This window comes from Stegostoma tigrinum, chromosome 7 (assembly GCF_030684315.1).
Source record: "Stegostoma tigrinum isolate sSteTig4 chromosome 7, sSteTig4.hap1, whole genome shotgun sequence".
In the NCBI taxonomy this organism is placed as follows: domain Eukaryota; kingdom Metazoa; phylum Chordata; class Chondrichthyes; order Orectolobiformes; family Stegostomatidae; genus Stegostoma; species Stegostoma tigrinum.
In genome coordinates this window covers 2,741,007-2,768,348 of record NC_081360.1, presented here as the reverse complement: position 1 = coordinate 2,768,348, position 27,342 = coordinate 2,741,007, and the positions used below count along the sequence as shown (strand labels likewise).

The following is a 27,342-nucleotide window of genomic DNA, read 5'->3' as shown; positions in this document are numbered from 1 at the left end:
TTGCAGGCTTCAGCGAGACACTGACTTTATGCAGAGCTGGGCTGAGAAATGGCAGATGGAGTTCAACCTGGATAAATGCAAAGTGATGCATTTTGGAAGGTTGAATTTAAATGCTGAGTATTGGATTAAAGGCAGGATTCTCGGCAGTGTGGAGGAACAGCGGGATCTTGGTGTTCAAGTGCATAGCTCTCTCAAAGTTGCCACCCCGGTGGATAAGGTTGTTAAGAAAGCATATGATGTTTTGGCTTTCATTAACGGGGATCGAGTTTAAGAGTCGCGAGGTTATGCTGCAGCTCTACAAAACCCTGGTGAGACCACACTTGGAATATTGTGTCCAGTTCTGGTCGCCCTATTATCGGAAAGATGTGGAGGCTTTGGAGAGGGTGCAAAGGAGGTTTACCAGGATGCTGCCTGGACTGGAGGTCTTGTCTTACGAGGAGAGGTTGACTGAGCTCGGACTTTTCTCTCTGGAGAGAAGGAGGAAGAGAGGTGACCTGATCAAGGTGTACAAGATAATGAGAGGCACGGATAGAGTCGATAGCCAGAGACTTTTCCCCAGGGCAGGATTGACTGCCACGAGGGGGCATAGTTGTAAGGTGTTAGGAGGAAGGTATAGAGGAGACGTCAGAGGGAGGTTCTTCACCCAGAGAGTTGTGAGCGCATGGAATAGTTTACCAGTGGTAGTCGTGGAAGCAGAGTCATTAGTAACATTTAAGTGACTGCTGGACATGCACATGGACAGCAGTGAATTGAGGGGAATGTAGGTTTGGTTATTTTGTTTTTGGATTAGGATTATTCCACGGCACAACATCGTGGGCTGAAGGGCCTGTACTGTGCTGTAATTTTCTATGTTCTATGTTCTATGACTGGAACTGCCGAAGACACTACCCTCTGCAATTCCCTTCCTAAACCTCTTTGTCCTCCTGTAAGATGTGTCTTAAAATTGATCCTTTTAATCAACGTTTCGATCATCCATGAAGCACCTTCATGGATGTGACAATGCGAAAGGTTCCACTGAATGCAATTAGTTATTGTTATTGCTGTACATCAGGAGAAACACATTCCTCCCTGAACTCAGAATGAACCATCAAACTTGGACCGACTAACGGCAGCAAAAGCAGGAAAAACTGCGCATGCTCCGGCTCGTATTTGCATCCGGGGGTTTGATGTCAGGGCATGACCAATAGGAGGCTAGAGGGCGGGACAGTGGTTGCGGGTCCTCCAACCAAACAAGGAATGAGGGGCAAGACGCAAGTAAACCACGTGATTGTTCCACCACACAACGCACCATCGTAGGGATTAAGGGTCGGGAGTGTGCGGAAGTTGCTGGGTACGGTAAAGAAAGAGTTATACAGCAGCAAGCGGGAGGGTAATGTCGCTGGCGTGAGCTGAGAGGTTATACAAAAACTTAAAGTCGGAAAGCATACATTTAAAATTCCCAGTGATAGTAGAATCTGCCGATGCTGGAGTCTGAGATAACAAGATGGAGAGCTGGAATTGAACGCAGCAGGGCAGGCAACATCCGAGAGGCAGGAAAGCTGATGTTTCGGGTCTGGATTCGAAACGTCAGCTTTCCTGCTCATCTGATGCTGCCTGGCCTGCTGTGTTCATCCAGGTCTACACCTTGTTATGTATAACTCCCAGACCCGTGTTTGCAGCAAATGGTAAAATATCTCAGATGGCGATAGGCCTGGTGACCGCTGCCATCTTTATTGGGGGCAATGATTTGCGGAGTACGTGCGTGGCCGCTAACTTTGTGCATTTCAGGCGGGTCAAGTTTCAGCGGGATGCATACCCAGCATTCCCCGCTAGACAGCGTTAAGGGGAGGATTTACACGGCGATTTCAAACAAAGAGAAATCGTTGTTTCGTTTGGATTTCTTTCCCAGATTGTGGGATCGTAACAACTAACACTGGCCTGATTCACCTCTGTACTCTGATCACGTCTTTGGCAATACCTAGCTTTCTCAGTCTCTAATAATGTGTATTTTAGCTTTGTTTCGTATTTTACTATTACTTTCTTGTAAAATTTGTAAATGAGTTTTCCACTTTGCTCACCCCCGACCATGCACTGCTCTCTTCCCAGGTTAATTTTCCCCACTGTGTCTTTCACAGTCAGCAATTCTTTTTCCAGTGAGAGTCCATTTGACTTCAGTTTCTGATCGTGAAATTCTGCACCATTTTCATTCCCTGCAATTCAAATTGCACTCCTTGAAACATTATCTCTGTTTCTTCCTCCAGAGATACGATTTGCCTGTGGAAAAGGTGACGTTTGACATTCTTCTACTGCCGCAGTTCGTGTAGCGAAGGTGCTCCCACAATGCGGTTAGGTAAGAAGTTAACGGATCACCATCAACGATAATGAACAGTTGACGGCATGTGTCCAAATTCACAAACAATTTGTATTTTTATCATGTTTATAATTTCACAGAAACATTATTAAGGAACTTTTGACATAATACCGCAGTTGTATACATTAGGTCAGGTGACCAAAAGCATTACCAAATAAGCAGATTTTCAGGACTATCTTAAAGGAGGAAAACAAGGTTCGTGGTGGGCATTCCATACCATGTTGCCTGGCAACTGTAGAAACAGCCCCCAATGGTGAAGCAATGAATTATTGCATTGTTGGAGTCTAAAACTAGGTAAGTTGTAGAGGCAGGGAGACAGGGAGGATCATAACTTGGAATTAAATCAAATGTGGGAATTTTAAATTGTTGCTTATAAATAGGAGCCTTAGTAGGGCAGGGAGTGTAGGGATGATGAATGAACAAGTCTTGGTACAAATGAGCATGTTGGCAGCAAAGTTTAATTATTTTTGAGATTAGAAAAGTGTTGAATGTGGGAAGCTGGCTGGGAATGTACTTTGAAGGTTAAATCCAGAGGTAACGCAGGAATGGATGCATGTCACAGCAGGTATGCTGATACTAGGAAGGAGTTGGGTGATGCCACTGAAATGACAATAGATAGTTTTTGTGCAGGAGTGGGCTGTCATTCTCTTCTCATCTCTGGAATTTAGCTGTTTGTCAATTTGTGAATCAAGGCCACAACAACGGCAGGAATTGAGTGGCCCTGATGGAATCCAAACTGGGCATCACTGAGCAAGTTATTGTCGAGCTGGTGCTGCTGGATAGCACTCATTATGACACTTTCCATCACTTTACTGATGATCGAGAATAGACTGATGGAATGGTAACTGTTCGGGTTGGATTTGTCCTGCATTTTTGTGCCAGACATCCCTGGGCAATGTTCCATGTTGTCGATAGATGCCAGTGCCATAGCATTACTGGAACAGCCTGGCTTGGTAGGTGGCAGGTTCTGGAGCACAAGTTATCAGTACTGTTGCCAGAATGTTGACAGGGCCGATAGCCTTTCCACTATCTAGTGCCTTTGTCCATTTCTTGACATTGTGAAGTGAATTGAATTGGCTGAAGACTGGTATCTGCGATGCTGGGGACCACTGGTGGAGGCTGAGAGGGACAATCTACTTGGCACTTCTGGCTAAAGATTGCCGCAAATGGAGTAGTCTAATCTTTTACGTGAATGTGTTGAACTCTTCTATCAATAAGGATGACGATATTGTGGTGCCATCTCCAGTGAATTGTTTAATTGCCCATCACTGGTCACAAGTGAGGTCTCAGAAGACTGGAGAATAGCCAATGTTGTCCTATTGTTTAAGAAAGGGAGCAGGGATAATCCAGCAAATTACAGGCTTGTGAGCTTTATTGGAAAAGATTCTCAGAATTATTCATTTTGAATATTCATTTTGAATCAAATGTTTCTATTAATTGTAGACGACATTGCTTTGAGTGGGAGAGGTCATCCCTCACTAACTTGATCAAGTTTTTTGAGGAGCTGATGAAAAGAATTGATGAGTGAAAAGCAGGTGATGTCTGCATGGACTTCAGTAAAGCCTTTGACAAGGTCCCTCTTGGTAGACTGGTACAAAAGGTAAAGTCACGTGGTATACAGAGTGAGCTGGCAAGATGGATACAGAACTGGCTAAGTCAGAGGAGACAGGGGATAGTGATGGAAGGATGCTTTTTGGATTGGAGGGCTGTCACTAGTGGTGTTCCGTAGGGATTGGTGCTGGGTCCTCTGCCATTTGTGGTCTGCATAAGTGATTTAGGGGAAAATGTAGCTGATCTAATTAGTAATTTTGCAGTTGATATAAAGACGGGTTGTGAGGAGGCTTATCAGAGCATACAGCAGATATAGATCAGTCAGATACATGGGCAGAAAAGTGGCAGATGGAGTTTAATCCACTCAGATTTGAGATGATCCATTTTGGACAGTCAAGTTCAGGTGGAAGTTATACAGTGAATGGAAGAACCCTTAAGAGTACTAATATGCAGAGGGATCTGCGTGTGCAGGTCCGCAGAACACTAACGGTAGCACTGCAGGTAGATAAGAGTAAGTAAAAAAGGCTTATGGCATGCTTGCCTTCGTTGGAAGGGGCATTGATTATAAGGATAGACCAGTTATGCTACCGCTTCATAGAATTTAGTTAGGCTGCACTTGGAATGTTGTGTACAATTCTGGTCGCCACACCACCAGAAGGACATAGATGTTTTGGAGAGTTTACCAGGAAGTTGCCTGGTATGGGGGATTTTAGCTATGAAGAAAGTGGGATAAACTATGTTTGTTTTCACTGGAACACAGGAAGCTCAGGGGTGGCCTGAAGGAATTTATAAGATTGTGAATAGCATGGATAGAGGAAAGTATGGGACTTTTTCCCAGGGTGGAGAGGTCAATCACTTAGGGACACAGGTTCAAGGTATCAGAGGGGAATGTTTAAAAGCAAGGTGCGAGGCAGTTTGTTTTCACGCAAAGGGTGGTGGGGGCCTGGAAGGCACTGCTGGTGGAAGCAAACACAATAGCAGCATTCAAGAAGCATCTGAATGAATATGTAAAAAGGAAGGAAATAGAGGGATATGAATCCTGTAACGAAGATAGTTTTAGTATGGAAGGGCAAAGTGTGGCAGCGCAGGCTTGGAGGGCTGAAGGACCTGTTCCTGTGCTGTATTGTTCTTTGTTCTTGTTCTTTGATTGTGTCAGGTATGTTTTTCCCTTTTTTTTAGCTCTTTCGCTATCGGCTGCACACCCAGTTGCAGATAAAATATAACCAGCTCAATCAGTAGTCCTGCTGCAGAGTCACTCTTGGTGTTGGACATTTGAAATCCTCCACTCAATACAGTTTGTGCCATTGCTACCCTCAGTGCTTCCTCCAAGGATTGCTCAACATGGCAGAGTAGTGGTTCATCAGCTGAGGAAGAATGGTTCATGTTCATGAGCAGGATGTTTCCTTACCCATGGTAAAACTGAAGCCATGAGACTTCATGAGGTCGGGAATCAATATTGAGGAATCCCACCATAAAATTCTTCCTGTCCATCCACTTTTGTGGGGTCTGGTCTACTGGTAGGACAGGACAAAATTGTGGGGTCTGTCCTACTGGTAGGACAGGACAAATCTAAGTATGGTGATGATGTGTCTGGATCATTGTCTGCAAGGTATGATTCTATCAGTATGACCATGTCAGTTGCTTCACTGTCAGTGAGACAGCTCTCCCAATTTTGGCACTAGCCCCCAGATGTCAGTAAGGGAGACTTTGCATTGTTCATTGAGCTGATTCTGCAATCATCTCTTCTGGTGCCTTTGTAGATACCAAGTGGTCCTTCAAGTTCCATTCCATTGTTTAGACTTCATGATGATTAATACAACTGAGTGGCTTGCAGGGCCATTTCAGAGGGCAGTTGAGTGCCAGTCATGTTGTTGTGACTGAAGTCACACGTAGGCCAGACACGGTGAGGTTAGCAGATTTCTTTACCTGACGGACATCAGGTATTTCTTTCATGAGTTGGCAATGGTTCCGTGGCGCTCAGTAGATTCTTAATTCCAGTTTTTTTAATTGAATTCAAGTTACACTATCTGTTGAGGTGGGATTTATTCACCTTTATGCATTTTATGACATCCAGCTCTACCTCCTCTGTGATATGGACATTTTTCAAGACGTCACTATTTATTTCACCAAAATTCTCTATCTTCCATATCCTTTTCGATAATAAACACTAGTGCAAAGTGCTCATTTGGTATCTCTCCCATCTCCGGTGGTTCCACACATACACAGCTGTGCTGAGCTTTAAGGAGCCCTATCAGCTCCCTAGCTACCTGTTTGTCCGTAATTCTATTTATCAAATCCCTTTGGATTCTCCTTAATCCTATCTGCTGAAGCTATCTCATATCCCCTTTTTGCCCTTCTGATTCCCTCTTAAGTATACTTCTACTGGCTTTATACTCTTGTGGGGATTTACTCGATACCTGCTGTCTGTACCAAACATATGCTTTCTTCTTTTTCTTGATCAAAACCTCAATTTCTCAAGTCATCCAGCATTCCCTATACCAACCAACCTTGCCCTTCACCCTAACAGGAACGTCCTGTCTCTGGAGTCTCATTATCTCATTTTTGAAGGCTTCCATTTGCCAGCCATCCCATTACCTGTAAATGCCTGCCCCCAGTTAACCTTTGGAAGTTCTTGCCTCGTACTGCTAAAATCGGCTTTTCTCCAAATTAAAACTTTTAACTTTTAGATCTGATCTATTCTTTTTCTATCACTGTTTTGAAAATAATAGAATTATGATCTCCGACCCCAAAGTCCTCCCCACTGACACCTCAGCCACCTGCCGTGTCTTATTTCCCAAGAGTAGATAATGTTCTGCTCCTTCTCTAGTAGGTACATCCACATTCTGAATCAGAAAATTTTCTTGTACACACTTAACAAATTACTGCCCATCTAAGCCTTAACGCTATAGCACTCTCACTCTATGTGTGGAAAGTTAAAATCCCCTACCATTACCATCCTCTTATTCTCACAGCTAACTGAGATCTCCTCATAAATTTGCTTCGCAGTTTCCTGCTGACTAATGGGTTTTCTATAGTACAATCACATTAAGGTGATCATCTCTTTCTTAATTCTCAGTTCCACCCACATAACTTCACTGGACATATGCCCTGGAATATCCTCCCTAAGTACATTTTATCCCAAATCAAAAATGGCACTTAGTCTCTTCTCCCCCATTTCCATTCTTCCTATGGCATCTGTAACCTGGAACATTAAGCTACCAGTCCTGTCCATCCCTGAGCCGCATTCCTGAATTCCTCTTCTCTGCTTTGTATCTGCATGCCCTGACTATTTTACGCCTTTTTCAAACTGCACCTGTCTTAGACGGATCTCTGTTCCCACTACCTCCATGAGTCCCGCCCGACCCTCCCCTTTACAATTATAAATCTCCTGGATGGCTCTAGAAAATCTTCCTGCTAGTATATTAGTCTCTTTCTAATTCAAGTGCAATCCACCCTTCTTGTACAGTCATTTCTACTCCAGAAGAGATTCCAATGACCCAAAAATGTGAATTATTCTTCCCTACACCAGCTCCTCCACGTATTCATCTACTGTATCCTACTATTCCTACTCTGACTAGCTCGTGGCACCACCCCCCTCCTACCTTTCCTGGAGGCAACAAATCTCCCTGACTATATCTTCAATTTTTTTTCTCCCATCCTGAAATTGCCATCCATCACACCATACTCCTGTAAATTCCTCATTACCTCTTAAGTGTCACTCCAACTGATCCATGTGATCCGAGGCAATAGGAACTGCAGATGCTGGACAATCCAAGATAACAAGGTTTGGAGCTGGATGAACACAGCAGGCCAGGCAGCATCTTAGGAGCAGGAAAGCTGACGTTTTGGGCTTAGAACCTTCTAGGCCCGAAACATCAGCTTTCCTGCCCCTAAGATGCTGCTTGGCTTGCTGTGATCCGTGTGATCTGATTGGATTTACAACCAAACACACTTCCTGCAGATATAATCATCAGTAACGTTTAAATTCTCCCTAATCTTGCACATCCAACTGGATATTACAATCCTTGAGGACCTATGCTTTAAATTCCTGCCTAATTTCCGAAATTCTCTCCTTAGCACTTTGTCCTTTCCTTGTCCTATTTCATTAGCTTCAATGTGTGCAATGACGTCCTACTGGCCCCTCTCCCCTTTGAGAATATTCTGCACTCTCTCTGAGATACCCTTGATCCTGGCACCAGGGAGGCAACACACTATTCTGATGTCTCACAGTCAGCCCCAAAAATGTCTGTCTCTGCCTCTAACTAGAGAGTCCCCTATCATAATTGATTGCTTGGAACCTGACATACCCCTTGTTACAGTAGTGCCAGTCTCAGAACCAGAAACTTGGCTGCCAGTGCCACGTTTCCCCTGAGACCATAAGACACAGGAGTGGAAGTAAGGCCATTCGGCCCATCAAGTCCACTCTGCCATTTAAATCATGGCTGATAGGCATTTCAACTCCACTTTCCTGCACTCTCCCCGTAGCCCTTGATTCCTTGTGAGATCAAGAATTTGTTGATCTCTGCCTTGAAGGCATCTAACGTCCCGGCCTCCACTGCGTTCCGTGGCAATGAATTCCACGAGCCCACCACTCTCTGGCTGAAGAAATGTCATCTCATTTCCGTTTTAAATTTACCCCCTCTAATTTTAAGGCTGTGCCCACGGGTCCTAGTCTCCCCTCCTAACGGAAACAACTTCCCAGCGTCCACCCCTTCTAAGCCATACATTATCTTGTACGTTTGAGATCTCCCCTCAACCTTCTAAACTTTAATGAGTACAATCACAGGATCCTTTGCCGTTCATCATATGTTAAACCTACCATTTCCAGTGATCATCCGTGTGAATGCCCGCTGGACACGCTCCAGGGCTAGTATGTCGTTCCTGAGGTATGGGGCCCAAAATTTGTCGCAGTATTCTAAATGGGGCCTGACTAGAGCTTTATAAAGTCTCAGAAGCACATTGCTGCTTTTATATTCCAACCCTCTTGAGATAAACGACAACATTACATTCACTTTCTTAATCACTGACTCTACCTGCAAGTTAACTTTTAGAGAATCCTGGACCAACATTCCCAGATCCCTTTGTACTTCTGCTTTACGAATTTTCTCACCATTTAGAAAATAGTCCATGCCTGTATTCTTTTTTCCAAAGTGCAAAACCTCACAATTACTCACATTGAATTTCATCAGCCATTTCCTGGACCACTCTCCTAAACTGTCTAAATCTTTCTGCAGCTTCCCCACCTCCTCAGTACTACCTACCTGTCCACCTATCTTTGGAGATTCCTTCATTGCCTATGTTTTCCAAACAGCATACTTGTTTGAAATGGGGATAGCCACAGGAGACTCCTGCACCACCTGCCTACCTCTCCTACCATTCTTGGAGGTATCCCATCTATCTTACTGTATCTGTGGCTTTGCTACTGTCATGAACCTAGCGCTAATTGGTATGGATGGTAGTTTGAAGATGGTAGGCAAATGGCTTCTGTAAATTCCTCACTGCCTGTAACTGATTCATGCGAACCGGTAGAATTCACAGTCAAACGCACTTCATGCAGATATAATCATCAGTAACATGGAAACTCTCCCTAATGTCCCATATCAGACAGGAAGAACACATCACTCTAGTAAATGCCCTCTTTGCACCTTAACAATTTACAGACCCTGAAAACAGCTGTCTCACTGCTCTGCAAAACACACTTCCAGGATAAGCTCATTATCTGTTCTTTATTTTTAAATTTTAATCGAGACAGATCTCCACAAAACAGCTAATCAAAATAAGTGCACTGTTGTAACTTTACAATAAAAAGTAGAGTCACGTGATGTCCCATGGTAGAAACCCTCATAGTTTTCCCTCTGAATTGACTGCTGACTTCCATAACGGGTAATGTGCAGCAAGGAGAATGTACGGTTATCCTGGGCCAGGAGGAGGGGATGTTGGGAATTTTTACCCGAGTCTGACACTGATGTATTTTATGAACTTGTGTTACAGGATATTACAAGTGAACATGCAGGTGGCGATCTCAATAACTGTAATGCCAAACTCTGACAGAATTAATTCATTCATCAGAACTTGGATATTTGCATTGTGTGTGAGTATTGTGTTCCTGCTCATTCTCACTTGCATAAAATTTCTCCCTTAAATCACCCATTCTCTCAGATTTTCCCTAAAACCGTCAAGGTCTATCCTGTAATCATTTTATGCTCAGCTGATGAGTGTAGATTTTATCATCCTCATGTATATCATCTGTAACCACCTGTACCAAAGCTCCCCTTGATGTCCTTTGATGCAAGGAGAACAATCTCAGTTTCTCCAAACACTTTATTTCCCCAATGTATGTTTGCTGTGTATAAGGCACTCATCAGGATTGTGTTGGAACATACTCCACTTGCCTGCATCAGTGTAGCCCCCAACAATTGCCTGCATCAGTGTAGCCCCCAACAATATGAAAGAAAGTGAAAGTATTCCAGGACAAAGAGCTGTACCTGAGTGGAGTCCCATCTGCCATCTTCAGCATAGCCTCTCTCCTCACCATTGTCCTACCAGACAATGGTTGCTGTCTCATTAGAGAGAGATGACTGATGGTGGTTTAACCTGAAGGTTACCACACTGCAGTTGAGGGGAGAGGTCGAGAAGGAGTGTCCATCTGTTGTAGATGGATATTCTTGATGTGTACCAGCAACATCCATGTCATATGAATGAATAATACTTTTAAACAAACCCTAACCTTGTAACTAAAATCCCTCATCCTACAAACTGTTCTGGTAAATCTCCTCTGCACCTTCTTCGGGCCCCCCCCAGCCTTCCCAGCTTGTGGTGATCTCTGGTTTCCACAGACTCGGATGCTCTGTGAACCTGTGTATGATATCATCATGCAATGACAATTGCACTGTACCTCACTCCCTGTAAGGGTGGTAGAAGCAGAAACCCTGATAATATTTAAAATCTATTTTGATGCACACTTACAATACAAAAGCAGACAGTGTTGTGGTCCAAGTGCTGGAAAATGTGATCAGAATTTTTTTTTTAAACTAGCACAGACTTGATGGGCCTCTGAGCCTTTTTCTGTCAGAAGTACTTGATGTAGGAATATGAGAAGCACAAGTTGAAACCAGGTCAAAGAAGGTGATATTAGAATAGATGACACATGATTGGCCAATGTTTTCAGGCGGAAAGGAAGGTAGAGAAGCAAACTGCTTTAGAAAGAAATTCTGAAGCTCTGGATGTGGAATCTGAAAGTGTTACCATCAAGTGGAGTAATGAAAATGGGGTATCCTCATCAGAATGGTATTAGGGCAAAGGGTGGTGAAGCTGTACAAAACTCTGGTGCGGCCGCACTGGGAGTATTGTGTACAGTTCTGGTCACCACATTATAAGAAGGATGTGGAGGCTTTGGAGGGGGTGCGGAGGAGATTTGCTAGGATGTTGCCTAGTATGGAGGGAAGGTCTTACAAGGAAAGGCTGAGGGACTTGAGGCTGTTTTCATTAGAGAGAAGAGGGTTGAGAGGTGACTTAATTGAAACATATAAGATAATCAGAGGGTTAGATAGGGTGGATAGGGAGAGACTTTTTCTTAGGATGGTGACGGCGAGCACGAGGAGGCATAGCTTTAAATTGAGGGGTGAAAGATATAGGACAGATGTCAGAGGTAGTTTCTTTACTCAGAGAGTAGTAAGGGAATGGAATGCTTTGCCTGCAACGGTGGTAGATTCGCCAACTTTAGGTACATTTAAGTCGTCATTGGATAAGCATATGGACGCACATGGAATAGTGTAGGTTAGATGGGCTTGAGATCGGTATGACAGGTCGGCACAACACTGAGGGCCGAAGGGCCTGTACTGTGCTGTAATTTTCTATGTTCTATGTTCTATGTTCTACATATCTCAGGGACTTGTGAGCATGGAGAATATTAGAGATAGGGACGGTTCTGAGGCTGTAGAAGATGGCAGGGATGGTTGGTAAGGGCTGGTGCAATTAAGAGATGGGGGGGTCATGAGGCTGGAGGAGGTTTAGAGTTTTTTTTTTAAAATTCATTCATGGGATGAGGACATCACTGGTTTAGCAGCATTTATTGCCCATCCCAAGCTGCCCAGTGGCTAGTTAAGAGTCAACCACATTGCTGTGGGTCTGGAGTTGCATGGAGGCCAGACGAGGTAAGGATGGCAGTTTTCTTCCCGAAAGGACATTAGTGAACCAGATCAGTTTTTCTGACAGTTGGCAATGGATTCACGGTCATCATTAGACAGTTAATTCCAGATATTTATTGAATTCAAATTCCACCATCTGTCATGGTGGGATTCGAACTAAGATCCCTGGAACATTATCTGGGTCTCTGGATTAACAGTCCAGTGATAATACCACTAGGCTGAAGGACATTACAGAGGAAGGAAGTTTTGTTGGGGCTGGAGGAGATTAGAGATTGGAAGGTTTGTGAGGCTGGAGGAGATTCCAGAAATGGGGAGGGTTGTAAGGCTGGAGGAGATGATCGTCCAAAAAAACACAGTAGTGTATTTGCAGCACATGGACTACAGCAGTTCAGAGAGTGCAGCTCACCACCACTTCCTCCAAGGGTAAGACTACACCCCATGAATAAATTAAAATAAAGATGGATTTCTGTTTTGTGGAGATTTATCAGAAGCTCAGATAATCCACCTTGAGGCTGAGAAGGTTAAGCAGTGATTTAGTCCATGTAGAAACATTTCCATGGTTTTCGTTTGCAGTGAGGGAGAAATTATTAACATTGTACAATTTTTGGTAACCGTAGAACACAGTCTTTATTGTCATTCAGCATGGAAAAAGACCCTTCGGTGCAACTCATCCATGCCAACCAGGTTTCCGAAACTAAATTAGACCCGTTTGTCTGAATTTGACCCTGCCCCCACCGCCCTCCCCCCACCCCCACCTTTCCTGTCTGTGTACCTGTCCAAATGTTGTAATTGTACTTGCTTCTGCCATTTCCTCTGGCAGCTTGTTCCATATGCAGATCACACTCTGAGAAAAGATTGCACTTCGAGTCCTTTTTAAATCTTTCCCTTCCCACCTTAAGCAGATGCCCTTTAGCTATGGACTCCCCAACACTGGGATAAAGACCTTGGCTAGTCACCTTATTTATGCCCCTCATGGTTTTATAAACCTCAATAACATCACTCCTCAACCTCCTATGATCCAGGGAAAGAAGTCCCAGCCTATCCAGCCTCTCCTTATAGCACAAACCCTACTGTCTTGTAAGTATCTTTTTTGCACCTTTCCAGTCCAATAACATCTTCCCCAAGGCAGGGAAACCCAAATTGTATGCAGTGCTCCAAATGTGGCCTCACATGTAGCCTTGTACAACTGTAACATAACGTCCTAATTCCTGTACTCTGTGCTGTGACTGAGGAGGACAAGTGTGCCACATGCAGCCTTCACGACCACTTCTACTTGTGACAGCGCTTTCAAGGAACCAAGTATCTGTACCATTAGGTCACTTTGTTTTACACATTCTCCAAGGTCCTGCCATTAGCTTGTTTCACCAAATGCAAAACTTCTAAACTCCATCTGCCAATCCTTGACCCACTGGCCCTATTGACCAAGATCCTGTTATGCTTTTAGATACTGGGCGAAAAATGTCCAGAGACTTGCCCAGGTTTATTTCCCAAGTGTAGATTTCTGTGCTTCTGCACGAAGGGACATGGGTGTCCTTGTGCATGAATCGCAAAAAGCTTGTTTGCAGGTGCAGCAGGTAATTAAGAAGACAAATGGAATATTGGCCTTCATTCCCAGAGGGATGGAGTTTAAAAACAGGGAGGTTATGCTGCAGCTGTACACAGTATTGGATCAGGCCACACCTATTACAATTTGGCCCCCTTACTTGAGAAAGGATGTACTGGCACTGGATGGGATACAAAAGAAGTTCACTAGATTGATTCCAGAATTGAGATGAGATAATGGGAACTGCAGATGCTGGAGAATCCGGGATAACAAAGTGTGGAGCTGGGCGATTCACAACCCTTTAGGTGAAGAAGGACCTCGTCGACTCAGTCCTCAATCTGCTCCTTTTTATTTTAAGACCATGCCCCTTAATTCCAGTTTCACCAGTGGAAACAAACCCCTTCCTTCTATCTTATCGATGTTATCTATCTTGTATAGTACTCTAAGGTTCCCCCATCCTCACAACTCCAACAGTCTTCTAAATTTCAATGAGCACAGTCACAGTCTACTCAACCTGACCTCATAAAGCAAATATCTCAATTCTGGGATGACAAACACAGCAGGCCAAGCAGCATCTTGGGAGCACAAGAGCTGACGTTTCAGGCCTAGACCCTTCTTCAGAAAAGGGGGATGGGGAGAGGGTTCTGAAATAAATAGGGAGAGAGGGGGAGGCAGATTGAAGGTGGATAGTGCAGAAGATAGGTGGAGAGGAGACAGACAAGTTAAAGGGGCGGGGATGGAGCCTGTCGAGGGGAGTATCGGTGGGGAAGTACGGAGGGGATAGGTCAGTCCGGGGAGGACGGACAGGTCAAAGGGGCGGGATGAGGTTAGGAGGTAGCGAATGGAGGTGGGAGTCAGGGATAAGTGCGAGGAAGGACAAGTTGCGGAGGCAGGGATGAGCTGGGCTGGTTTTTGGATGGGTGGGGGAGGGGAGATTTTGAAACCTATGAAGTTCACATTGATACAGTTGGGCTGCAGGATTCCCAAGCAGAATATGAGTTGCTGTTCCTGCAACCTTCAGGTGGCATCATTGTGGCACTGCAGGAGGCCCAGGATGGACACGTCGTCTGAGGAATGCGAGGGAGAGTTGAAATGGTTCGCAACTGGGAGGTGCAGTTATTTGTTGTGAACCGAGCGGAGGTGTTCTGCAAAGCGGTCTCCAAGCCTCTGCTTGATTTCCCCAATGTAGAGGTGGCCACAATGGGTACAGTGGATGCAGTATACCACATTGGCAGATGTGCAGATGAACCTCTGCTTAATATGGAAAGTCATCTTGGGGCCTGGGATGTGGATGAGGGAGGAGGTGTGATTACAGGTTACACCTCCTCCCACCCACCTTCCAGCAAAAATTCCATCCCTTATTCCCAATTCCTTCGCCTCTGCTGCATCTGCTCCCCGGATGAGGCATTCCACCCCTGTACGTCCCAGATGTCCTTGTTTTTCAAGGACCGCACACTCCCCCCCGCAATGGTCGAGAATGCCCACGATTGTGTCTCCCGCATTTCCCGTAACTCATCGCTCACACCCCATCCCCGCAATAACCGCCAGAAGAAAAGCCCCTCTTGCTCACATACCACCCCACCAACCTCCGGATTTGACGCAGCATCCTCCGACACTTCCACCATCTACAATCCAACCCCACCACCAAAGACATTTTCCCATCCCCACCCTTGTCTGCCTTCCGGAAAGACCACTCTGTCTGTGACTCCCTTGTCTGCTCCGCACTCATCCAATCCCACCACACTCGGCACTTCCCCTGCACCTCCCCCCTCACCCACATCCCAGGCCCCCAAGATGACTTTCCACATCAAGCAGATGTTCATCTGCACATCTGCCAATGTGGTATACCACTGTACTTGTGGCTCCCTGGGAAACCAAGCGGAGGCTTGGGGACCGCTTTGCAGAACACCTCCGCTCGGCTCGCAACAAACAACTGCACCTCCCAGTCGCGAACCATTTCATCTCCCCCTTGCATTCCTTTGACGGCATGTCCATCCTGGGCCTCCTGCAGTGCCACAATGATGCCACCCAAAGGTTGCAGGAACAGCAACTCATATTCTGCTTGCGAACCCTGCAGCCCAACTGTACCAATGTGGACTTCACAGGTTTCAAAATCTCCCCTCCCCCACCCATCCAAAAATCAGCCCAGCCCATCCCTGCCTCCGTAACCTATCCTTCCTCCCACCTCCAGCCGCACCTCTGTTCCGTACCTCCTAACCTCATCCCACCCCTTCGACCTGTCCGTCCTCCCCGGACTGACCTATCCCCTCTGTACCTCCCCACCGATACTCCCCTCGACAGGCTCCATCCCCGCCCCTTTAACTTGTCTGTCTCCTCTCCACCTATTTTCTGTTCTATCCACCTTCGATCTGCCTCCCCCTCTCTCCCTATTTATTTCAGAACCCTCTCCCCATCTCCCTTTTCTGATGAAGGGTCTCGGCCCGAAACATCAGCTTTTGTGCTCCCAAGATGCTGCTTGGCCTGCTGTGTTTGTCCGGCTCCACACTTTGTCATCCCAAATTTGAGATATTTACCTAATGAGGACAGGTTGAGTAGACTGTGACTGTGCTCATTGAAATTTAGAAGACTGTTGGAGTTGTGGGGATGGGGGAACCTTAGAGTACTATACAAGATAGATAACATTCGTAAGATAGAAGCAAGGAGTTTGTTTCCACTGGTGAGACTGGAATTAAGGGGCATGGCCTTAAAATAAGAAGGAGCAGATTGAGGACTGAGTTGACGAGTAACTTCTTCACCCAAAGGGTTGTGAATCTGGAATTCCCTGTCCAGTGAAGCAGCTGAGGCCACCTCGTTGAATGTTTTTAAAGCAAAGATAGAAACATTTTTGAGCAGTGAAGGAATTAAGTGTTATGGTGAGCGGATGGGTAATTGGAGCTGAGTCATGAAAAAGTCAGCCATGGTCTTAATGAATGCCAGAGTAGGCTTGATAGTGCAGATAGTCTACTCCTGCTTCCTTTTTTGCTAGGAGTTCAGGTTTTGCTCCTTCTCTAAAAGGGCCTTCTACATATTGATTGAGAAAGTTTTCTTGAACAGACTAAAGAAATTCCTCCTCATTCCAAGCTTGTGATATTATGACAGTCTTAATCTATGTTTGGAATGTTAAAATGCCATACCATTACAACGCTTTTTTTTGTCCTACTGCTATCTGAGATCTCTCTGCATATTTGCTCCTCAATTTCCTGCTGACTGTTTGAGCTAACAGTACAATCCCATCGAAGTGATCATCCCTTTTTATTTCTCAGTTCCACCCATATTATCTTCATTGGATGATCCTTTGGTAACATCCTAAGTAGTAGATGATGTTTTCCATAATCAAAAACATGGCTCCCCTTTCCTCTCTGGCCTCCCCTTCTGTCCATACTATTGCAGCAATACCTTGGAGCATTTGCCCTCCTTCAGCCATTTTTCTGTAACAGCCATGATATCCCAGTCCTAGCGATAATGGGAACTGAAGATGCTGGAGAATCAGAGATATCAAAGTGTGAAGCTGGATGAAAACAGCAGGCCAAGCAGCATCTTAGGAGCACAAAAGCTTTTGTGCTGCTAAGATGCTGCTTGGCCTGCTGTGTTCATCCAGCTTCACACTTTGATATCTTAGTCCTATGTTCCCTTCCATGCCCTTTCAGATAACTGGCAAATAATATGGGGTGAAAATAAGGTTATTTTATTGGATTAGTTCTGAGGATCTTGAACAGCCTGAACAGCAACTCGAAGCAATTGTTCTCAAGAGAGATTTGGAATTTAGTTTGTCAAGGAAAGATTTTCAGGCCAAGGCAATGGGCACAGGAGTTGGTATAGCATTTCTCGAGTGAGAGAGTATGGCCCCGATGGGCTGAATGGCCATCAGCGTGCCGCGCCCCCACCCCTTTGCTGTGAATGATGTAGTTCACCCCGGGACAGTAGACAGGGTGCCTCCTGCCACTTAGTTCACTGTGAGGCTTGGCTGATTGGCAGTTCAGGGACCAACGGGAGTAGAGTAGGCACGACTGGCAAACGATGTGGGCTTGGGTGTCTTCCAACCAATCAGTGGGTGAGGGACGGGTCCGGAGGATGATGCATGGTTATCAACTCTACAAGTGCAGTGCTGCTGTTACTGCTGCCTGAGTAAGTATTAGAAGTAAGGTGACATGAATGGGGGCGCAGGATCAGCAGACACAGAGAAAAATTGAGTTACTGTGGATTGGGACATTTTATAAACAGGTGTAGACACTAGACCCAAGCTAGAAATTCTTGATCCCACTTTTGCAGCGAACAGAAAAGTGGCTGCAGGCCTTGGGGCTGAAATGCCCTGGGCTACCACTGCCGTCTTTACTGGGGACAAGTTGCAGCAGCACACGTACATATGCTTCTCATCTCTAGGTGGGTGTTGGGCTGACTTGGAGATGCTTTACATGCCGCAAGGTCAAACCAAGAGCAACGCTTCTGGATTTTTATTGTGGGCTGACCGTTGTTTATCTGAATCTTCTGACCTCTTTTGTGGCTTCAAGAGTAGACCAGAAACTAGGAATACTGCAGCGAGCAACTTGCCTCCTGACTCCTCTAAGCCTCTCCACCATCTACAGGGCACAAGTCAGGTGGGTGATGGAATACTCCCCACTTGCCTGGATGAGTGCAGCCCCAACAATACTTAAGAAACTTGACACCATCCAAGACAAAGCATTATTTAGTCTCAATCACACCAGCAGTTTTGATGTAATCTTAAAAATATTGACATTATTCAGAGAAAGAGGTGAGACATGGCGGAGAGCTGTAAATCGCAGTCTGCTTCTCTTATTTGATGTGGGAAGCCAGGCATGTTTTTAGTGCCCAGGACCTGCAAAAAGTGTCTCCAGTTGCCACTCTTGGAAGCCTGAGTTTTGGAGTTAAAGGGACATCTGCGGACACTGGAGCATTCACAATTTGGAGAGTGTTGTGAGTAGCACATAGAGAGATGGTTACACCACACTCTTCAGTCCACAGGCAGGAAGGGAATGGGTGACTACAGGAAGAGCAGGAGGCTAAGCAGGCTGCGCAGGAGTCTCGTGTGGCTATTTCCCTGCAAAGCGGATATACTGTTTTGGATAATGTTGAAGGGAATGTCTTCTTGGGATAACAGCCACAGCCAAATTAATGACACCATGGTTGGCTGTTCTGCAGAGGGCGGGAGAAATAGGCATAGAAATGCTTCAGTTGAAGTGGATTCAATCATAAGTGGAATAGGTAGGGGTTTCTGTGGCCACAAAAAAGAGCCTAGGATGGTGTGTTGCCTACCTGGCTCTAGGGTCCTTTAATGTCTTGGAGCAGTAGCAGGACATTCTGGAGGTGGCGGGCGAACAGCCAGTGGTTGTACATGTTGGTACTAACAACATAAGTTGGAAAAAATAAAGATATGTCATCCTAAGAGCAGAATATAGAGAACTAGGAAAAAATTTGGTTTGTAAGACCTCAAAGATAGTTATCTCAGAATTACTACCAGTGTTACGAGTTAGTCATATTAGAAACAAAAGGGTATATAAGGTGAACACATGGCTGGAAAGATGATACAGGATGAGGGTTTCACATTCATGGAGCATTGGGACTGATTCTGGGGAAAGTAGGACTTGTACAAACTGGAGGGGTTATATGGGCAGGAACTGGCACTGATGTGCTTGGGTGGGATACTTGATATCGTGAATGGGGAAGGTTTAAACTAGTACGGCAGGGGAATGGGAACCAGACGGATAAGGCAGTCAGTGCAGAAATTGAGGGAATGGTTGAAATCAAGGCAAATGTGACTAAGAATGGGCAGGAAAACAGCGTTGAAAAGAGCAGATGAAGTGGTTTGAAATGCATGTATTTCAATGTGAGAAGTATAATAGGCAATGTCGATGAACTTAGAGCTTTAGTTAGTATTTGGAACTATGACATTATTGTGATTACTGAGACTTAGCTGAAAGTGGGACAGGACTGGCAGCTGAATGACCCAGGAATTAGATGTTTCATGTGTTATAGAAGGAGATGTAAAAGTGTTGGGGGAGTTGCATTAGTGGAAAAGGAATATCTCTCAACTGTGCAGAGGGAGGATACATCAGAGTACCCATGCAGTGAGACAATATGGGACAAAATCAAGAATAGGAAAGATGAAATCACAATTTTGGGAGTAGACTATAGACCACCCAACACCCAATGTGAGATACAGGAGAGCATATGTAGACAGATTTTGGAAAGATATAAAAATAACAGTGTTGTTGTGGTGGGTGATTTTAACTACCCCTGTGTTGACTGGGACTTTCTTCATGTTAGGGGCTTAGATGGGGCAGAATTTGTAAGGGCCATTCAGAATGGTTTCTTGACACAGTATGTAAACACTCCAACCAGGGAAGGGATTATACTGGGCGTGGTTTTGGGAAGTAAGCCCAGCCAGGTAAGTGAAGTTTCAGTGGGGGAGCAGTTCGGCAGTAGTGATCGTAATGCTGTGGGTTTTAAGATCAGGATAACAGCAGTACTCGGGTGAAGGTATTAAACTGGGCAAAGGTGAGCTACAACAATATTAAGCAGGAACTGGAGAATTTTGATTGGAGGCAGCTGTTTGAAGGTGAATCTACATCAGGTGTGGGAGTATTTCAAGCAGCAGTTGATAAGAGTTCAAGAGCAGTTCCTTTGACAAATTATGCGAAGCTTGGATAACCATGTTATGTTATGGCCTTGGTCAAAAAAAAAGGAGGATGGGAACTGATGAAGCCCATGAAGTATGTAAGGAAAGTCAAAAATAACTTAAACAAGGAATCAGAAAGGCTAAAAAGGGTCGTGAAAAGTTATTAGCAATCAGTATTGAGGGGAATCACAAAGCTTTTTACACATAATGTAAAAAGTAAGAGGTAACCAGGGAAAGGATTGGCACACTCAAGGTTAAAGGAGGGAATCCATGTGTGGAGCTAGAAAAGGTATGTGAGCCCCTAAATGAATATTTTGTGCCAGTATTTACCAAAGAGAAGGAATTGGTGGAGGATGACCTAAGGGAGGGGAGTGTCGAATTTTTAAGCCAAGTTGCTATTTAAAATGAAGAGGTGTTGAGCATCTTGAAAAAATTAAGATAGCTGAGTCCCTATGGGATCTGTCATAGAATATTTAGGGAGGCAAGAGCACAAATTGCTGGAGCATTACAGACATCTTTGTGTCCTCTTTGGCTGCAGGTGAGGTTCTAAAAAACTTGAGAATAGCGATGTTGTCCCATTGTTAGAGAAGGGTATCAGCGATTAATTCAGGAAATTACATGCCTTGAACCTCATGTCACTGATAGGGAAACTGAGAAAAGATTCTCGATGACAAGGTCTATATGCATTTAGAAGAAAATTGACTTAGATGGGGAGTCACATGATATCAAGGTGAGCTGGCAAGATGGAGGCAGGATAGGCAAAGTCGTAGGAGTGGGAGGATGCTTTTCGTAATGGAGGGCTGTGACTAATGGTGTTCCACAGGGATCAGTGTGGGGACCTCTGCTGTTCATGGTCTACATAAGTGACTTGGAGGACAATGTGGCTCACCTAAAGTTTTTGGGAAGTTTTGTGGTTCAGGTTGTGAATGAGGTTGTGGGCTTTCTTGCTGAGCCCGTGTGTTTGATTGCAAGCATTTCATCAACTTGCTAGGTAATATCAGTGCACCTCTGGTGAAGTGTTGGTGTTCTGTCCCGTTTTGCTATTTATATGCCAACCGAGACACAAATAATTAACAGGACAGAACACCAATGCTTCACCAGAGGAACACTGACAATGTTAACTAACAGGGTAACGAAACATCTGCAATCAAATGCACCAGTCTACAACCTCATTTTTGGCCCAGTTATTAAGTTTGTGGATCGTACAAAGATTGGAATTGCAGATGCTGAGGAGTATTGACAAAGGGTACAGCAGGATGTAGGTCAGTTGAAGGCATGGACAGAAAAATGGCAGGTGAAGTTTAATCCAGACAAATGAGAGTGATGCATTTCGGAAGGTTAAGTACACGTGATAAGTACAGACAAAACCCTTAAGTATAGGTATTGATATGCAGAGGGATTTAGATGTGCAGGTCCACAGATCATTGAAGGTGGCAATGCAGGTAGCTATGTTAGTGAAAAAAGGCTTATGGCATACTTCTGTTCATTGGAAGAGACATTGAGTATAAAGATAGGCACGTTTTGCTGCACTTGATTGAACTTTAGTTAGGCCACGTGAATGCTGTGTACATTTCTGGTCACCACACTACCAGAAGAACATGGATGCTTTGGAAAGGGTACAGAAAAGGTTTACCAGCATGTTGCCTGGTATTGGGGATTTTAGCTATGAAGAAAGGTTGGATAGGTTGGCTTTGTTTTCAATGGAACACAGCAAGTTGAGGGGTGACCTGATAGAATTTGATAAGACTGTGAATGGCATGAATAGAATGAAAAGTATGAGGCTTTCTCCTAGGGTGGAGGGGGACACAGGTTCAATATGCAGAGGGGAGTTTAAAAGAGATGTGTGAGGCAGGTCTTTCACACAAGGGGTGCTAAGTGCCTGAAATACACTGCCAGAGGAGGTGGTATAAGTAGACACAGTAGCAACATTCAAGAAGCACCTGGATGGATATATGAACAGGAAGAGAATGCAGATCCTGCCATTGAAGACTTTTTTAGTTTGGAAAGGCAAAACATGTTGGCGCAGGCTTGGAGGGCCAAAAGGCCTTTTCTTATGCTGCATTGTTCTTTGTTCCTGATAAATTCCTTATTTTTTTTCAAATACCAGGAAACTCCTTTTTAACATACCTGCTGGTCTCAGGCCCGAGCACCCCTTCAGATGAAATGTTTCAGATCATTGCGAACTCTTGATCCAGGTAGTTTCATGTCGAGTGTGGAGGGTTGTAGAAAGCTGGATTGAAAGATTAGACGCTGTTCCCTGAGCTCCCATTGAGCATCGTTGGAACGGGACAGGAGGTTGAAGTCAGTGGGTGTGAGCAGACAGTTAAAATATCAAGACTGCACTGTGAGCGCTGCTTGGCTCAATGAGTGCGCTTTGGAGTTGGAGGAAAATGGAGAGTGAGGCAAGACAGGGAGAAAGTGAAGCTACCCAGAGTGAATGCAGTGCTCAGTCTCAGTCTGGGCAGTTCAGAAACTGACATGGTCCCCACAGAGAGAGCCAATTCACAAGCGAAACCCACAGTATTTTCTTAGTTTTTAGAAGTACAATATATCAACTTAAAGAAAGGTATAGGCTTTTGATTATAAAACAGCTGTTTGAAAAGATGTAAGGTCCCTAGCTTAATTAAATTCTTTTAAAAGGATTAACTAGTCGAGAGAGAAATCATGACAGGAGACCCCAAACCTGTGGTGTGCTCTTCTTGCACACTGTGGGAAAAATGAAGGACTCTTCCAATGTCCCTGATGGCTACTTTTGCAGGAAGTGTATCCATCTGCGGTTACTGGCTAACTGATTTTCAGCATTGGGACTGAGGATAAACTCACTGTCCAGCATCGGTATGTTGTGGACAGCACATTTAACAGGTTAGCTACAATGCAGGTGAGGATTACTCAGGCAGAAAGGGAATGGGTGACCATTAGACAAAGTACAAGATTCAGGAATGAAGTGCAGAAGTCCCCAGTGGGCATCCCTAGATATACTGACTTGGATATTGTTTCGGAGGTTGCAGGAGAAGAGGTGGCCTCTGAGAGGAAAGCTGCAAGAGCCAGGTTCATGGCACCACAGGTGTCTGTGCTGCATCAAAGGGAGTAAAAAGAGCAGCAGGACTATGGTGATAGGAAATTCAAAGTCAGGGGTACAGATGGGTTCTTGTGTGACTGCAGTCATGAATCCAGGATGGTACGTTACCTCTGTGGTGCCAGGATCAGAGATGTTTTGGAGCAGCTGCAGGAAATTCTGGAGAGGAAGGGTGAACAGTGAGTGGTTGCTCCCACTGCCATGTGTGAGTGACAGCAGGGATAGGAGAATAGAACAGGTGAATGTGTGGCTGGAGAAATGGTGTACCAGAGAGGAGTTTGGGTTCTTGAGATATTGGGCGCATTTCTGGGGAAGATGAGTCCTGTACAAGCCTGATTGGTTGCATCTGAGTAGAGCTAGGTCAAATATCCTCATCACAGCTTTCTCTAGTTCGGTTGATGAGGATTTAAACTAGTACAGCAACAGGCTGGGAATCAAAGCGTAGGCTTAGATGGGTCAGATTCAGATAAGGAAACGGGAGGTAGAATATTAGTGATGTAGTCAGTACCTCAGAGACAAAAGAAATCAGGATTAACTAAGGATTGAGATCCTCTTCATACATCAGTTATGACATCCGCGGAATCAGCCTGGTGAACCTTCTTCGTGCTCTCTGTCACCAAGACATCCTCCTTCAGGAAGGGTGACCGAAGTGCACACAGTACTCCAGGTTTGGGCTTACCAAGGCCCTTAAGGAAAGACAGAGGATCTTGATCAGTGCAGGCTTTGTGGGCCGAAGGGCCTGTTCCTGTGCTGTAGGTTTCTTTGTCCTTTGTTAAGACATCCTTGCTCCTGTACTTGAATTCTCTCACTATGGAAGCCAATATATCATTTGCGTTCTTCCCTACTTGCTGCACCTACTTGCTTACTGAAAGAGAGTCAAAGACAAACATGAAACAAAATGGGGTCAGAAGCTCTGATACAAAATTGTTGAACACAATGTCTCCATCATAACAGGTGTACAAGGTAATGAGAGGCATTGATAGACTCGATAGCCAGAGACCTTTCCCAGGGCAGGATTGACTGCCACGAGGGGTCATAGTTTTAAGGTGTTAGGAGGAAGGTACAGAGGAGACGTCAGAGGGAGGTTCTTCACCCAGACAGTTGTGAGCGCATGGAATAGTTTACCAGTGGTGGTCGTGGAAGTGGAGTCATTAGTGACATTTAAGCGACTGCTGGACATGCACATGGACAGCAGTGTATTGAGAGGAATGTAGGTTCGGTTATTTTATTTTTGGATTAGGATTATTCCACGGCACAACATCGTGGGCCGACGGGCCTGTACTGTGCTGTACTTTTTCTATGTTCTGTGTTCTAATGCATGTCATCAAATAGCTATTTACTGTAGTCCCATTTTCCGGCACTTAGCCTGTAACCTATAGTTTAGAGGTTCATGTGGCCATATAAATAATTCTTCAAGATTGCAAAGGTTCCTACATCTACCACCATTTCAGATACTGACAGACCTGCTGCTTGTCTCCAGTATTTTGTTTTATTTCAAATATTCACCATTTTGCTGCTGCATGTACTCTTATTCCTTTGGTGGGATCGAAGGTTGTGAGGAGAAAACAGGAACAGGTTTGAATTGTTGATCTATAAAATGCATATCCTCCCCCCACCTCTATCTCTTTTTGTCGTTTTTTTCTTTGCAAACACTGACCTGTTCACTTTCCTGAAGGACATTTATAAACCAGTTTGGTTTTAATGATAATCCAGCGGTTTCCCCAAATGTCAGCTCCACAAATAATTTGATTAATTTCTTTCAGTTTCACAATTTGTGTATGTCCTTCTGATTTCTCTCACTACTTTTGTTTTCTATTTGACAGTTTGATGTACAGTGAACAAATTCAAATGAAACTGCATCCAGATATGGCAGTCACTATTTATCACAACCTACTTATCTCAAGATTTTGAATGTTGAAAGAAAAATCACAATTCACACTGGGAAGAAACTGTGTTTGGAAGAGTCTGTGAAGATTCATCTGAAATGTCCAAACACCAACACACTGGGGAGAAACTATGGAAATGTGGGGATTGCGGGAAGGGATTTCTTTACCCATCCCAGCTGGAAACTCATCAGCGCAGCCACACTGGAGTGAAGCCATTCACCTGCTCTGATTGTGGGAAGGGATTCACTCAGTCATCCAGCCTGCTCAAACACCAACGAATTCATACTGGAGAGAGGCCATTTGCCTGTTCTGAATGTGGGAAAACATTCATTCACTCATCTCACCTACAGAGACACCAGCGAGTTCACACTGGAGAGAAACCTTTCATCTGCTCTGATTGTGGGATGAGATTTGCTCAGTCATCCAGCCTGCTCAAACATCAGCACGTTCACACTGGGGAGAGACCATTCACTTGCTCTGATTGTGGAAAAGGATTCACTCATTCATCTAACCTGCTGAGACATCACCGAGTTCACACTGGTGAGAAACCATTCATCTGCTCCCAGTGTGGGAAGGGATTCACTCGGCCATCTGGCCTGCTGAGACACCACCGAGTTCACTCCAGGGAGAGACCATTCATTTGCTCTGAATGTGGGAAAGGATTCACACACTCATCTAACTTACTATTACATCAGCGAGTTCACGCTGGAGAGAAATCATTCACCTGTTCTGAGTGTGGGAGGAGATTCACTTGGTCATTCAACCTGCTGGCACACCAGCGGGTTCACACTGGAGAGAGACCATTCACCTGTTCTGAGTGTGGTAAAGGATTCACTAGATCATCCAACTTGCTGACACATCAGAGAGTCCACACTGGGGAGAGACCATTCACCTGCTGTGAGTGTGGGAAGGAATTCGCACGGTCATCTGGACTGTTAATGCACCAGCGAATTCACCACAAACCGCAGCCAAAAGATTTTGATCTTATTCCCACCAAGGAATGAACCATGGTCTTTGGGCTATTTGTACTGATGTTATTAATCCCTGCTCAATGAAAGGCACTGATATTGTTGATTAAAATGGTAATAACATATCTGTAATCTGTAGGGTAGGTTTTGGAAATGATCACATCTTCAGTAAACATTGTCCACCTGCCCAGTGTGTGAAGAGTGATTTCCTGGTCCATCAAGACTAGTTAACCACCAATGAATTTCTGAGGAACTGTTGAAATTGTTTTTTTGATCCTATTGTTATTTATACACAAACCATGTTTTCTGGGCCTGGTTCGGATGTTCTTGGATAATGAGGCATGTGGTGTTTGCAATTTTGGAGAAAAATGATATAAATCAGCTTTTTGTTAAAACTATTGTACATCAAGTCTTTATTTTATCTCTAAATCAGGTTCATTTATTTTGAAGGGCTCCCCACCTCCTCTATCCTCACCTCCAACAAATGCAAAGAACCCGTGGACATTGTCTCATTCTGAGTCACCAGTAATCAGTTCGCTTCACATGAGCTGGTGGGACAAGACATATCTACATTGAGGGACAGCTTGTAATCCTAGAATTGCTGTGCACCATTGGTATTCTGTGCACAGGGAAGAAGTTTCTTTTTCCCTTTTTGTTCACGTTTTATTCAAGGTGGATGGGGTTGCACCTGAACTGGAATTTGAGCAGCATCCTTCTGGAGAGATGGGGTGTGGGTGTGCATTTTGAGTGCTGTTGGGGTGTGTGTGAAATAACAGGGCAGGGGTGTGGGATCTAGAGAGAATGCTCAAAAGAGTGAGGATGGCCAAAAAGAGAAGAAACAACAAGCGAGTCAGGAAGGCATCACGACTACAGTAATAGCGAGTTTGACAAGGTTGAATGATAATTATTTTAATACTAGGAGTCTGACAAACAGGTCAGAAGAGATTAGGGCTCAAAGTAAAACCTGGGGGTACAATGACATTGCAGTCCGTAAGAGAGAAGCAGGATTGGCAGCTGAGTGCTCCAGGCTACATGGTCTTCATGTGAAACAGCTAAGGAATGCAAAAAGGAGGGGGTTTGCAATACTGTTGAGGGAATCCATTGTGACAGTGATAAGGGATCACATCTTAGAAAACTCTTTAAATTGAGAGAAATAGAGGAGCAGGTAAGCAGCTAAATTTCAGGGA

The 27,342-nt window shown here is 44.6% G+C and overlaps 1 protein-coding gene across 4 annotated transcripts; it reads left to right on the top strand.

Moving 5' to 3' along the window:
- The first annotated feature begins 1,262 nt into the window (after nucleotides 1-1,262).
- Nucleotides 1,263-26,513, top strand: LOC125454268 (gastrula zinc finger protein XlCGF8.2DB-like). Of its 4 annotated transcripts, none has more exons than XM_048534866.1 (4): nucleotides 1,263-1,330; nucleotides 2,241-2,329; nucleotides 9,893-9,992; nucleotides 25,125-26,513. In XM_048534866.1, the coding sequence occupies exon 4, from the start codon at nucleotides 25,286-25,288 to the stop codon at nucleotides 26,189-26,191; it is 906 nt and encodes a 301-aa protein (XP_048390823.1). In that variant the 5' UTR covers nucleotides 1,263-1,330; nucleotides 2,241-2,329; nucleotides 9,893-9,992; nucleotides 25,125-25,285; the 3' UTR covers nucleotides 26,192-26,513. The 4 variants fall into 4 exon arrangements, with proteins under 4 accessions (XP_048390823.1, XP_048390827.1, XP_048390826.1 ...); XM_048534869.2 differs by lacking the exon at nucleotides 1,263-1,330 and adding an exon at nucleotides 1,369-1,395; XM_048534867.1 differs by lacking the exon at nucleotides 1,263-1,330 and adding an exon at nucleotides 1,820-2,132.
- Nucleotides 26,514-27,342: the final 829 nt, after the last annotated feature.

Coding starts and splice junctions, on each gene's coding strand:
- LOC125454268 (XM_048534870.1), top strand. CDS start 25,286: ATGTCCAAACACCAACACACTGGGGAGAAACTATGGAAATGTGGGGAT.